At 42.1% G+C, this 15,259-nt stretch overlaps 2 protein-coding genes across 12 annotated transcripts in view; one reads left to right on the top strand and one right to left on the bottom strand.

Moving 5' to 3' along the window:
* The window catches only part of LOC133493047 (uncharacterized), a 66,201-nt gene extending 57,545 nt beyond the window's left edge, over positions 1-8,656 (top strand). Inside the window, exon 6 of the mRNA XM_061805985.1 lies at positions 1,354-8,656. Coding sequence (XP_061661969.1) covers positions 1,354-1,427 — 74 coding nt within the window. The 3' untranslated portion in view covers positions 1,428-8,656. The remainder of the gene's footprint in view (positions 1-1,353) is intronic.
* Positions 8,242-15,259, bottom strand: part of rsu1 (Ras suppressor protein 1) — a 104,750-nt gene continuing 97,732 nt past the window's right edge. For 10 of the 11 annotated variants that reach the window (XM_061805972.1, XM_061805970.1, XM_061805979.1 and 7 more), the window contains one exon: positions 8,242-8,881. In XM_061805972.1, the coding sequence (XP_061661956.1) occupies positions 8,754-8,881 (128 nt within the window). In that variant the 3' untranslated portion in view covers positions 8,242-8,753. The remainder of the gene's footprint in view (positions 8,882-15,259) is intronic. The other variant, XR_009792832.1, reaches the window with a different exon arrangement.

Here is a 15,259-nt window from a genome sequence, read left to right as displayed (position 1 = left end):
TCCAGAATTTCTCTTTCAATTCTTGGTCAGACCTTACCTGTGGGGCATAGCCACTAATCGCATTACACATAACAGCCTCATTTTCAAATTTCAGTCTCATCACTCGAGGTGATACTTTTTTCACTTCCAAGATGTTCTTTGCCAGCTCTTCCTTTAAAATAACCCCTACTCCATTTCTCTTCCCATCTACTCCATGGTAAAATAATTTAAACCCTGGTCCTAAACTTCTAGCCTTACTACCTTTCCTTTTGGATGCATAATATATCAATCTTTCTCCTAATCATAACTTCGGCCACGACCAATCCGGTATGGTATTCTTTAGATGAATGCTCATATTTGTTTGGCACAGTCTTACACTGGATGCCCTTCCTGATGCAACCCTCTGCATTTATCCGGCCTTGGGGCCGGCCGACAGATTCCACTGGCTTGTGCCCCCCAAGGACTGCATCATTTGCAAGCTGTTAATGCTGCAATAAATGCTCGGTGCCCGGTGTGACAAACCCTGGGACCATTTTGAGCAAAATTCCACCTGGCACGAATTCGTGTTCAGTTGTTGACCTTTCTTATGCATTTTTTTTTGTTCCAGTTCATAAAGATTCACAATTTTGGTTTGCTTGCCCTTTCAAAGGCAAAAAGTTGGAGGCGCTTGTGCCAAGGGCTGACATGCAGCCCCACCCTCTTCTTGGAGCCACGCACCTGCAGTCATGAACTTTTGACACTCACACTGGGCACAGCTTTGCTACAATATGTAGATTTTTTTTTTTGCTACTCCCATGCAAAAACAGTATGAGACTGATATGATTGCTTTGTTAAAGTACTGAGCGTAAGAACGCTACAAGGTATCCTAAAAAACTGAAGTTTGTATAACAAGAGGTTATGTTTCTAGTACACATCCCCACTCCTCAAGGGAAAATGCTTTCTTCAGGTCTAGTGCAGGCTATTGTTAACACTCCCACACCATTCACAAAGAAGCAGGTGTTGTCATTTTTGGGAATATTGTCTTATTGTAGACATTTCATCCCAAATTATTCTGGTTATGACTGTCGTGCGTTCTCTTACTTTGGACAGGTCACTGTCAAATAGGTTGCCATGCCATGTATAGCAATGGAGAAAATTGATAGTAATTGGCTTGTGTGGCGAGGGTTCATGTGTTGAGCTGAGCCCTAGAACCAACTCTCAAAATGAACACCAGATCTCGCCAAACCAAATTATACTTTGATCGGATCGCCAGCACGGCAAAGGTCTCTCTAATAAACTTAGCCTACCTACTTACATTCATATACCAAAGTCAGTAACTTTAAAAACCCAATTATTTTCATATCTTTGTATTCACATCTTTGTTTTGACATAAAGACATCAACAGCAAAGCAAACCAAAGCTGCCTGCAAGTGACAAACAGGATGTTTGCAGCATCGCTGGGTTGCTGAACCGGAAGCCTGTGACACCCTTGAATTACCACACAGGATGTTTGCAAACACTGAACTTACTTTTTTATTGCAGTTTTAACTTGCTGTTTTGATATTTTTCCATCTTGCTTATATCGAAGATGATGATGTTTTGAAACTGCTTTGTGTAAAGAATATAACCTGTGTATGACTGTCTCTCTCAGACAAGGCAACACACGATGTGCTACCAACGAAAACAAGCCTGTTGAATACATGAGAGAATTGTATTCACAAGAATGTTGATACATTTATTGCTATTGCTTAAGAACTAGAGTGAAGCTAAAAGAAAGATAGTGATTGTATCTACAGGATAACCTGTTGTTTGTTGATTTTAAGGGAAGTGACAGTTGCATTTGCAGGCGCCTTGCCCTATTTTGAGTGAGCTAAGGACATGACAAGACAACCCAGGGAGGGTGAAAGGTACTTGACAGAATAACAAAGGAGGTACTTCCCAGTGGGCGTAAGCAAGCCAAAAACCTTCCAGAATGTTCTACCCAAAAGCTATAAAACTCTTGGATACGGAAGTCGGAGGCTCTTTGTTCGTTTCACAGAGACAGGGAGACAAAAAGGCCTTTCTCTAGGGAGTAATATTCAAAGGACAAGCTGACGGGGAGAAGTCTTCGAGCAACTTAGGATGCTTATTTTTGACTTCTTATTTTTTTGATTGGGCAAGTAAAACAACTACTATTATAAGGTAATTGCAGAGTAATACCATCGATATTACGTGGTTACCTAAGAAGGGGAAGTTGGCTTTACAATTAACCCTTAACCCTAAAATTCCTTATTATTAAATTGGGCTTCGAGCTTCGTAGGACGTGATGACCCCGAAAAGGCTCACTCAAAAATATATACCTATCTAATGCTTTTGAATGCTTTTAATCTTATTTTATTTTTATTGCTTTTTATTACTTTTATCATTTATTTCATCTTACCATTACTATCATCATACTTTTCCTTTTATTGATTTATGTTCAATTAACATCGAATTTTGCCTTAAGATTGCAATTGTACCCCGCGTCTGGCGGGAGTAACTGTCGAGTAATTAATGTACACTTTATTTTTATCATTTTATTAAATACTTAAATTTCCATTTTCATCTATCGTTGTCATTCTTATGAGTTGTCTCATCTTTTACCATTCTACTTCATTAAAGATCGATCATCAACAACATCGATAGCATCTAGTCGTAAATTACATTTTAAAAAGTAATTCATTGATAAACTCCTGCTTAATATAAAAACAAATTCATACAATCCTAACGAGCATTGTTAAATTTACTAGGTCAATGACAAGTGCAATCGATTCATAAGAGATGAAGCTGCTGTAAAAGCAATCACTTCATCATTTTACTCAGTAAGGTTACCCGATAACGGTTGATAAGAGAGGGCAGACTGGATTGGCTCTGCAAAACTAAAGGCAGTTAGTTCACCTAGGCGAATTCATCTCGAAAACGACTTAAGAAGCTTCCGTCCTCCTGCATGTACGGCGTTAGAGTCAGCTGGGGTAAAGGGGTAGCTTAACCCTTTAAACTTTGAACACTTCAAGTGTGCCTTGCAATCTTGCCCTACTCTTGGGACTCATCCTAATTTTTTGTCCAGTTTTGTAAACAAACGCCACGAAAACATGACATTGGTGTTGCTTCACTGCCATGGCGACTGTCTCCGTCCAGTGGGGTATTTCTCTCGTCAACTTGATCCAGTGGAATGAGGTCTAGCAAGAAGGTATGCAAATGTTACTGGAAGCAGTACTGTATTTAAATTCTTTGCAATTTATTGTATATGATCTGTACAACAAATTCTGACTGGCAACTCTGTTTTTATTTTATTTTATTATAAGTTCTATACAAAATAGAGCTGCTGAAATAGGTAGGCATTTAACTGGTCAACATTTTTTTCAAAGATGTTTCCAAAGGTGCTCTTGACATAAAAATTTCACCCGATGTTTGGAACAAACTAAGTAATCCAGACGAAGTAAAGAAAATAGGAATTGACATGGGAAAAAGTATTGAACATGCTGAATGGTAATTATTTAATAAATGTTTGCAATGACAACTTCAAAATGCCTCCTCTACTGATGGGATTTTAGTCCATTCCTCCGCACAAGTCATCTTCAAGTCTTGAACGTTCTGTGTACTTCTTTTATGCACCTAAAACTTCTGTTCTTCCCTTAGGGTTTTGATTGGATTAATGTCAAGTGATTAGCTGGGCCATTCGAGCAACTTTGTCTTTGAAACCTAGTGAGAATTTCCTTGGCACAATGTCCTTCTCAAAAGTGATAATGGTACCATACATGACGCATGTAATGGCTAATGCCACATTAGACATGGTGCCTTACAATGTGCAAAGCAAAGCAAATTTGTGTTACACATTTCAAACACAATGTAACTCAATGTGCTTTACATAATTAAAAGCACTCAAATACAAAAATAAACATGAAAATTAAAAAGAACAATTAAAACAGCGTTTAGTGCAATAAATATCACCAAAAGGTGGAAGTACTAAAACGCATGAGAAAAATAGTTTAAAATTTGGATTTGAAAACACACTTGGGGCTGACGTCACCACTGTTGGAAACTTATTAAAATTTTTTGCAGCACAATAGCTAAATGCTGCTCCACCATGTTCGCTTTGGACTCTGCACTCTACTATTTGACCTGGTCAGTCGATCTCAGACCCCTACTGGGTTTAGCATTTCTTTCGTGTATTCAGGACCTAAGCAATTTAGTGACTTAGAGACCAGTAGCAGAACTTTCAAATCTAGACTAAAGCTGACTGGAAGCTAGTTTAAAGATGTTGGAACTTCAGCATTCTGAATAAGATGCAGCTGTTTATTGCTCTTTTTGGGGAGCCCAGTCAGAAGACCATCACAATCCTCAAGTCTGCTTGAGATAAAAGCATGGATGACAATCTCCTGGTCTTCTTGACCCATGCAAGCCTTCATTCTCGATAAATTGCTCCGATGGTAAAAGGCAATTTAAGTAATTGATTTGATATGACTGATGAGGGTCAGGTCCAAATCTACAGCAAGACCAAGGTTTCGGACTTGGTCTTTGCTTTTTAATGATAGTGAGTCGGACTATTTACGAATAGCAATCATTTTTTCTTTATTGCAAAAAAGATTTCTGTTTTGTTGTGGTTGAGTTTTGCCTCATCCAGTTATTTGTCTGCTTTAGACAGTGACACAACACCTCAATTGAACAATAGTCATCTGGAGACAATTCTCCATATAACTGTGTGCATAGCTATGAGAGTCAAAATTAAGTTCTGGAAAATTTGACCCAGGCTGAACAATTGACCCTTGAGGGATACCATACGTCATTGCCATTTGTCGAGATTGAGCACTTCCGACGGTCCCAAACCATTTAAGGATCAATTCATTTAGTCCTACTCACGTTTCCAACCCCTTTAGCAACTTAGCACTTCATTTATTGCTGCTTCAGTGTTTCGCATTAACCCCCGCCCTCCCAGAAAATTAAACCCTTTGAAAAATACAACCATATTGGCATATTGTGGGATGATTCATTGGTACAAGGCGTGTGATTAGTCCCTGGCACTACCCAAGGAGCCGCAAAGGTAGCTTGGGGCACAGGCAGGGCTTCCTGGCTGAGCCAGTCTTAGGAAAGTTGATCAAATGAGCGCACCCAACAAACGGGGGTTTTGCCCAGCCGCAAACCCGGTGGTCTCCCACCTCTCGGGAGGCTACAGTAGAAGATAAACCATCCCTTATTACTTTTCCATCCTGGTATTAGTTTGTGGGATAGCAGTGGGATAAAATATTAACCCCACCTTTGTGGAGTTTGCATGTTTTGCCCGTGTCTGTATGGGTTTTCTCAGGGCTGTCCAGTTTCCTCCCACATCTGAAAACATGCATTAATTGGACATCTGAATTGCCCCTATGTGTGTTTGTGTGCCTGTTGTCTGTCTCCATGTGCCCTGCGATTGGCTGGCAACCAGTTCAGGGTGTACCCCGCCTCCTGCCCCTTGACAGCTGGGATAGGCTCCAGACTCCCCGCGACCCTTGTGAGGATATGCGGCTAAGAAAATGGATCGATGGATATAAAATTACGAGAACAGTTTCCAGCCTTCCATTGTCACATGCACATTCTCTTTATTCCCTGAAATGAATGTTTCAACTGTTTGCGATTGTCGAAAATACTGTAATATTTGCAATGTGGCATTTGTGAAATGCCTCATCCAGTTTAGATTTGACATCATACATTAACATTTGCAGAAATACAATCACTGGTGGCACTGTTGTCATGCTCCAGCCATTGTCCTAAAGACTAGGAACAAAATGGCCCTGTTTATCTCTGTGTGCCAGGTTTCTAAGGTAGCTGCTAATTGATGAAAAGTCCAGATGATGAGGTAGGATTCCTAATCTCCACTTTGATGAGCTCTTTTGGACGGCTGGTGATTCATTTAGCATCTGTGTGAGACAAATCAGGTGTCCCTCTGGTTGTTTGTCTCTGTAGGGAGCGGAGACAAGTAAGGCAGTCCCAGTCCAAAGGCACGGATCATGTTGCCATCTGGGGAGAGCAATCCTCTTTTCTAAAGTGCCAGAAACAATTATCTCGGTTTTGTTGTGGTTTAATTGCAGAAAGGTTTCGTTCATGCAGTTTTGTGTCCATTTTAGACAGTGATGCAACACCTCAATTGAATTGAAGTCATCTGGAGACATCGCGAGATAGAACTGTAATCTCCACCGAGGTCATACTAAGAATTTCAGTTCTGAAGATTTTGACCCAAGGGTACAGCATAGCATAAACCTGGTGTTGAACACTAAAAGACCGTAGAGATGTTTGTGGACTTCAGTAGTCATCCTCCACCACAGCTCCCTCTCACGCTGCCCAACTATATCGTTAGTTGTTGAGACCTTCAAGTTCTTGGGAGTTACAGTCTCAAAGGACCTGAAGTAGGAGACCAACATCAACCCATCCTCAAAAAAAGCCAGTAAAAGATGTACTTCTTGTGGCTTCTGAGGAAGTACGGCCTGTCACCAGAGCTACTGAGACAGTTCTACACACTGGTCATCCAACCAGTACTGTATAGCTCCATCACAGTCTGGTTTGAGGCAGCCACAAAAAAGGACAAACTCAGCCGCCTCTTGCCCACGTATCAGCTCCACCGGACCCCCAGCCGCGCTGGAACCCCAGGCACCTCTTCCCCATGCCTTGGCGAAGGACGAGTTCCGGCTGCCATGCCTCGACTGAACTCGAGCCTTAGCTGCCTCTCGCCCATGTCTTGGTGAGCCCGAGCCTCAGGCACTTCTTGCACATTCTTCAGCACTGCTCGAGCCCGGGTCGCCTCTCGCCCACACCGCCTCTCCCCCACACCTCAGTGGCACTCAAGCCGCCTCTTGCCCATGCCTTTGTGGACAACGAGCTCCAGCTGCCTCTTGCCCATGCCTCAGCGGAGCCCGAGCCCCAGCCATCTCTTGCACATGCCTCGAAAGCGCCTGAGCCCAAGCCGCCTCTCGCGCACACCATCTCTCACCCATGCCTCGCCGGTGCTCAAGTTGCCTCATACCCATGCCTTGGTGGCGTTTGACCAGCAGTAGCAGCCGCCGCCACCTCTCACCCATGCATGCCTTGGTAGCATTTGACCAGCAGAAGAGGCCACCGCCTCACACCCATGCATGCCTTGACGGCGTTCGACCAGCAGCAGCAGCCAGTGCCTCTTGACCACGCCTCGGCGGTGCTTGACCAGCACCACCACCATCACCCGCCACCTCTCAACCACACCTTGGCCCCACCTCCTGACCACGCTTGGCGGTGCTCGACCAGCATCAGCAGTTGCCGCCTCTCGACCACGTCTTGGTGGTCCTCAACCTTCAGCTGCCGCCACCTCTCGACCACGCCTCGGTGGTGCTTCGTCCGCAGCTGTCACCTGCTCCAGTATGGTTCCTGCTTTGCCATTGGGACCCTCCTCGCGGACGTCCACCTGAGTCACCCCGTACGGACCCTGGTGCTTGCTGCCCGAGCAGACTTCCTGAACTGCTCAGCCAAGCTACTGTCTCTGGGTGGCCTGGACAGTCACCAAACAGACTGGGGTGGGGGTTTGCATGGTTTGCCGCACTAAGGATTAGATTACTTCAAATATTTGGGTTCAACAATCTAGAGTAATGGTGAGTGTGGTAAGGAAGTGAAGAAACGGGTCCAAGCAGAGCAGCTTGGAACATGAGGCGGAGGGTGTCTGGTGTGTTTTGTGACAGAAGAGTCTCTGCTAGGATGAAGGACAAAGTTTATAAAACAGTAGTGAGGCCAGCCATGGGGTACGGATTAGGTGGTGGCACTGAAGAGACAACAGGAAGCAGAACTGGAGATGCCAGAAATGAAGACGTTGAGGTTCTCTCTAGGAGTGAGCAGGTTGGATAGGATTCAAAATGAGCTCATTAGAGGGAAAGCCAAAGTTGGATGTTTTGTAGACAAGGTTAGAGAGAGCAGACTTATATGGTTTGGAAATGTCCAGAGGCAAGAGAGTGAGTATATTGGTAGAATAGTGCTGAGGATGGAGCTGCCAGGCAAAAGAGCAAGAGGAAGACCAAAGAGAAGGTTGATGGATGCTGTGAGGGAAGACATGAGGGCAGTTAGTGTGAGAAAGAAGATGCAGGGGATAGGTGTAGATGGAAAAGATGACATGCTGTGGCAACCCCTTATGGGACAAACCGAAAGGAAAAGAAGAAAAGGAAGACTTTTAAAGAACTTCAAATAAAATTAAAGCCAAAAGTTGACTAAAATATATAAAAAAAAAATAACTGGAGAGAGGTACTTTAAAATTATCACTTTGTGCTCTGTCAATCATTTACAATTACAGGACACATTTATTTTGAAAGGCTGAATTATATTTCATCACATTAAATACAATGTAAAAGAATATACTGGCAAGCTGACTGAAATTACAAAAAATGTTGAACAAGTCTTCAATTACAAAATACCATGAAAAGCATTTTTTGTAATCTTGATTGGTGAGTTCATATTTTTAAAGCTGAAGAGAGGCAAAATAAAACATTTTTGTAAGAAAGGAAAACGCATGGAAAAATATCCTTTGGTAAAAGACGAGCCTTAACAATGGGGCTTTTTAGGGCTTTTTTCTTAGGCAAAATAATGGAAAAAATATTGATGCTTGTGATATATGCTTGAGATTTTTTTTCATTATTTCACTTTGCCTTTGACTCCACAGACTCCAACATAGTCGTATCAAAAAATGAAACAATATATCTTAAAATACTGTGCACATTTCCTTGTGCTGTACATTGTTTTAAAATAAAGCTACTGAAAGGGACATGCAGAGAGTTTGGCTTGCTAATATATTACAAAGTGTCCCAGCTATGGTTTTTATTTGTTTTTGGTTGCCAGTGGTTTGCGGCTGATCTTCTTACTCTTGTCGTTGCTCTTCTTTGGCGGTTCTGGGTTGGCCTGCATGTGTCTGCCATAGAGACTGGGGTGATAAAAATAGAATTTTAGGTTAGGGTTAATAAAATGAAAATAAAGTGAAAAAAAATTGACATATATACACTAATAATACAGGAATAACAAAATACAAAATAGTTGGGTGTCTGGAGTACCTGCCCATTTATCAAGTATGAAATTAAAAAACTAAATATTTTTTAGAGAACAATCTATTATGGTGAGCAAAAACATCTGAAATTTAATTACATGGCACAGCGACGCCCCTCCTCCAGCCGTCGCCTTATCGTGATGGGTTTGCGTTTCCCGATGATCCTTGGAGCTAAGTTATCTGGGGCTTCATGCCCCCTGTAGGTTCACCGATAGCAAAAAGGACTTAGGTGAGGGACCAGACAAAGTACGACTCCAAAAACCCCTATGACGACTACAAATATTGGATATCTGTTTCCCTTGCCCAGACGTGGGTCACCCGGGGCCCCCTCCGGAGCCAGACCTGGAGGTGGGGCTTGAAGGCGAGTGACTGGTGGCTAGGCCTGCTGTGGGGACTCCATCATTCTCCTGGGGGACTTCAATGCCCACGTGGGCAAGGACAATGAGACCTGGAAGGGCTAGACTGGGAAGAATGCCCCCCCAACCTTCCCCAGTTCAGAACCTGAGTGTTGTTTGGTGACTGGACTTCTGTGCTCGTCACCGATTGTCAATTACAAACACCATGTTCAGGCATAAGGGTGTCAACATGTGCACTTGGCACCAGGACATACAAGGTCGCAGTTCGATGATGGACTTTGTGGTCGTGTCATTGGACTTGCAACCGCATGTGTTGGACACTCGGGTGAAGAGAGGGGCAGAGCTGTCAACTTATCACCACCTCGTGGTGTTGGCGCCGATGGTGGAGGAAGATGCCGGTTCAACGTGGCAGCGCCCTACGTATTGTGATGATCTGCTGGGAACAGCTGGCAGATTCCCCTGTCAGAAGGAATTTCAACTCCCACCTCCGAAAGAACTTTGCTCATTGTAGGAATAATTGTGATCATAATTATCATACATCTGCTTCCAACAAAGAAATGCTTTGCTCTGCTCTAGATAATGTGGCAGCCTCCTAGCAGGAGATATCAAGAACAAAAACATCTAATCATCAGAACTGTTAGAACTGCTGCCTGTTAAAGAAATGATGACCACGCATGTATTCAGCAATCTTCCACACATGCACAAGCACTAAACAAACATGTACACTTTGTTTCCAACTGTTTTGCTTGCCGTCTCCTTTTTGTAACATCCATGTAAATAAGAGGCGTCTTAAAACTAAATAAATAGAGGTGCTGAGGAGAGGATAATCAGAGTGCAGTGGTGAATTGTACGAGACAGTTCCTCTCCTCTCTCCTCGCGAGACTTGAACTGGTGTCTTTGCTTCCTTTTTTGTCCTGTTTAATGAATGTCTGATTGGTGAACCTGAAATTTACTTGGTCCTTCGAGCCGGATCTCAAGATACATGAGGTTTCCAGGGGCTGAGTTGATGTCCAGGAAAAGACCGTGGCCACGGCACTCGAGACCCTTTCCGGGACTGGGCCTCGACTTTGCATCTGGAGGCTGAGGGTTGACGAGAAGCCGAAGGAAGTAAAGGCACCTCTGGTGAGTAGGAAACTCCCACACTCATGAGGACTGAGTGAATGGGCGTCTGGGTGACTGCGGCAGAACCAAACCTCGAGAATACTAGTCACTATCGAGTAGACTAATTAGTCTATAAACTGAGAAATGGGCTAGGTGTGTCCTGTACGTGAGCTCCGTGAAACATGTGCATGTGTAAAAGTGCGAGTGAAGGTTCGCTACCTCATTTGAACAGGAAATTGAGTGACAACTGTTTGAGGATGCAGAGGTAAGAATTCTCCGCCACTTGTGGTAGAAGCGTGAGAATTACCTCAAACAGAACGTAATTGTCACCCTGTTCAGGGGGAAGTCAGTATAGTCACCCTAGGTGAACCAATGACTCCAACAGGGGAAAAACAAATAGCAAAATAGTTGATAAATAGCAAAATAGTTCAAACAGAACATCTGAAAAAAAAAATGTGTAAGGACTAGAAATTTGTAGAAAGCCAATGTCCTCCTAAAACAAAACATCTAAATTTGTGGATAACACAATATGACTTTGCTGGCCAGCTCAACATACACACAAAAATATATATAGTTAACCTGCAGGATGAAATGAGAGAAACACACACACACAAAAAAAAAAGCTGGACTCAAGATGATGTGAAAACGGCAATAAAAGGTATCACATCTCATAAAGTTGATGTAACATAATTTGTCCAGGGAACTTGAGAAAATCTTAAATGGTGTGGGAGTACAATAAATTTGGATCACAGCAAAGTACTTTCTCACAGCAGCAAGGAGTACGAGGGTTAATATCGCGCACCTCTGCTAAAAAAGCAAATTGTTCTGCCATTGGAAGAGCAAAATAAATGAATGAACCATTTGAAGAATATAGAATTGGAATGACTGCATGTTTTAAAGCAAACAGTGGCATTCCTGAAGATCACACTCCAGGGAGTGTGTATCAAGGGCAATTAAAAAATGCTCTTCATGCAAATTCAAATAATCCTACAAAACAATGGATTGAAAAACATTGGGTTTGACAAACAGACTGGCAGCCTCTAACAATACGTTAACCAAGCACTACACGCAGAAAGAGTGCTACAAAATAAGAAAAAGAAAATTTCTGACAGAGAAAGGAAAAATTTATCGAGCTTTATGCGAAAAATGTAATAATTGTGGCCGCAGATGAGGAAGAGAGCAGTCATCTCCCCATCAAAAATGTCACAAGTAATGCTCCCAAAATGCAACTTTTTAATTTGCCCCGTACGTTTGTTGGGAAGAGATGGCTTGCTGAAACTAGGACTGGGCTTAATTCCCTCTCTGACAGGAAAAATAGAAGTAAAAAGAAAAAAAGGAATTACTGGGAGGACAGTATAAGATATTTATCTTACAAAATGGGAATCCAGCACTCTAATATTAAACCTTAGGTATTCCAAACAAACCTCCCACAAGAACAGGAGATTTCTTGCTGCAAACGGCTCGAGACATGATTGAACAACCACAAAATGACGTAGGAAGTGACTCATTGCATGTGACTATGTAGGATAAGACACTGTAAACTTCAGTAACAGTCCACACCAGACAAAATCATGATTATCTGAACTCAGATGGTATATCAGTTGTGGTGGCAGGAACAAGACTGACTGACAAACGAAATGCACTACACAAGGAATGGACACCACCACACACGTCATTACAACGGGAGTGGATGAGTTTGGGACAATTTGTTTTGGTCGTACGAAATGTTCCTCATTGGACAGATTTAGATTGGGACGACTGAACTGTACAGACAACATCTTATTGGACAGTCTTAAACAATCTGAGACCGGATGCTGCTGTATGCATCGTGGTATCACAATCTACACAGACAATACTGGAAAAATAGAGGAATAGCGACAACTACAGGGAACACAGTGACACATGCAGAGCTACTAAAAAATTTGCTCATAGCAGTTCAATTAGCAAAAGAAATAGCCATATGTAAATGTGCAGTACACACATCAAATACAGACAAAGAATCATTAGGAAATGGATTTACAGATAAAACGGCAAAAGAAGCAGCAGCCAAAACCTTTATGGGATTAGCTGACCATGGAACAAACGAAGACATACTTTGAGATGATGTGTTAAACAAAATGCAACAACAAAGCTTAGCAGCAGAACTAAAAATGTGGAAAAAATAAGGTACTACATTACAAAATGGGAATTATGTCAGCACAGATACAAAAAAAAAAATTCTACCAAAAACATTTTTTAAGTGGGCGGCAATCTTGAGCCATGGGAAGTCTGAGGTCTCAACAGGGGGAATGGTAGCCCTGGTACAAAGGCATTACATGATCCATGGATTTAACTTGTATGCAAAACACTTTTTTTGTAGGGCTCGTTTGATCTATGTGAGACATAATCCACAAGGGAATGTGCATCCAAAACGTGGTCAGTTTCCTCAAGCTACACATCCATTCATCCCTCCAGCCATTTTCTTAGCCGCCTATCCTCACAAGGGTCGCGGGGAGGGCTGGAGCCTATCCCAGCTGTCAACGGGCAGGAGGCAAGGTGCACCCTGACCTGGTTGCCAGCCAATTGCAGGTCACATGGAGATAAACAGCCGCACTCACAATCACACGTAGGGGCAATTTGGACACAATGATAGATTTAGTCTAACTATACATACATTACAAGCACGTAAGGGTCTCATTCCATTCAAAACACTGTTTGGGAGACCATACAAATTACCAATATTTTCCACACAATGAGAGATACACAAATGATGAAGGAAAAAAAAAAACACAAGTGGGTCCCTTTCAGGAGTTATTAACAAACCCAAACAGCTTAAAAAATTGCAAAAAGGGGTACTTGAGTTCATTTGTTGATTGTAAGAAAGTTATTGCTTTTAACACCATTGTTAACACAAAACTAATTTGTTTTTATTGGCCACTTGTAAGATAGCTGTTCTCATTCCCACTGCCAAGGTTGCTGTAGTCCGGTTACACATGGGAGTGAGACTGCTGTCATCATTGAGACTAAACAGTTAAATTTTCCTGTTGGGTGTTGGATGAAAACGCTACCCGTTATTTTCATTTTTCTTTTCAAGTGGTACCTGTGGGAACCACTGAATGTCCCCCCCCCCCCAAAAAAAAAAAAAACAAATTGGATAACTACATACAAAAAACGTGTCCAAAAGATTGTGTTGTTTGCACAGATCCAGAGATAATACCAATGCTATTAATTGACAACGAATGCAAAAAAAAAAAAAAAAAAGTTGGGGGATTCTGTGTAAACAAAAAAAACCATTGTTGTCACTAGGAAATTTCACATGCATCAATTTGATAGGACTAGAAACAAATTGGGAATTTTATCAGCATTGATCTGTAAAGCCATTTTTGTGCCATTGTCATGGTGGTGCGGCAGTAGCTGTCGTTTTGATTTTTTTACGCCGGATGCCTTTTCTGACGCAACCCTTCTGCATTTATTCGGAGAGAGAGCTGGAGCCAATCCCAGCTAACTTCGGGCAGCGGCAGACTACACCCCAAACTGGTCGCCAGCCAGTAGTAGTCCAGATATCGACACCATCACTGAGCGGGAATCGATCCCACGCTGCCGTCACTCGAAATGTCCCTCTGAGGGAAACCCGAACTACAACGTGGCCCACAAGAGAAATGAGTTTGACATCCCTGCACTACACCATCAGAAAAAAAAAATGTGACAAGTTACTGTGCTTTAATAACTATATTACTGCCATTTGTCTATTCATCCTATGTCTGTTTATGAATTACCATCTACTGTACATGCAGTTTTACCCGAACACTGGCATAGACTGAGCAAGAGCTGAATGACAAAATAGCAGAAATAAACACGTGGATACACCTTACACACTGTCATCTTAGCTGAGTCACCCAAGGGAAAGGTGAGCAAAGTCCAGCATACGGTGGGTGGAGATTTATAGTATCTGAAAATACATAAAGGCTGGTGAAGATTTAAAAGACACTTGACTCATTTTGGGGTGACTTGGTCGATATGACTTCAAAATGGCTAAATAATATGATAGCATGTTGGTGTGCAACATTGACAGCCGTAATGATATTTTTGTTCATATGCTACTTTTGGACACCTTTAAAACTGACAAAAATACATAATTACAGAACCAATAATTATACTCAGTCAACTATGCCTACCACACATAAAGAGGCGCAACCTCATTTCAAATAACATTGGTAAACAATTATGCGGGAGTCACCGAGGCATGAGAGGAGGACTCCATGTGTGCCTCTCAGTGAATCAGTTCAGCACTTTTTCAATTCCTAATTGCTGGGGATTCCATCTATGGGCTTATGCTAAAGGAAACCCCCACTTTCTTCTCACCATTTGCCAATTTAATGCTACCTTAAACCCAAATGCCACACAAAAGAGTACATATACTATGGGAGTATTTTAACCAAAAAAGCCTGAGGAACATTTTTTCATTATTATGATTATCTTTTTTTTACAAATAGGAAACAAAACTGGTTGTTATTAATGTACAATGCAACTAACAAGGTAAACTATAGTTACATCACATGCATGGGCTCTTGGCCACTAATGCGTGTCATTCCAACAGAAATCCCAATACAATGTACCCTGGAGGTAATGACTAAAACAACTCCTAACACCATTTGTCAGAAATGGAAAAGTGTTTATCCAACAACTAAGGCAGTAAATGATAAACTGATATTTTCTACTAGTGTCGCATTGGCTAATTTCTCCTGTGTTAGCTATACAGGGTCAGATTTTAAGGTGGGAAGTCTCAACAAAACATGGTGTCATGATATCCATCTGAAAACTA

The sequence above is a fragment of the Syngnathoides biaculeatus genome, chromosome 19 (genome assembly GCF_019802595.1).
Source record: "Syngnathoides biaculeatus isolate LvHL_M chromosome 19, ASM1980259v1, whole genome shotgun sequence".
Classification (NCBI taxonomy): domain Eukaryota; kingdom Metazoa; phylum Chordata; class Actinopteri; order Syngnathiformes; family Syngnathidae; genus Syngnathoides; species Syngnathoides biaculeatus.
This window is presented reverse-complemented; position numbering and strand designations above follow the sequence as displayed.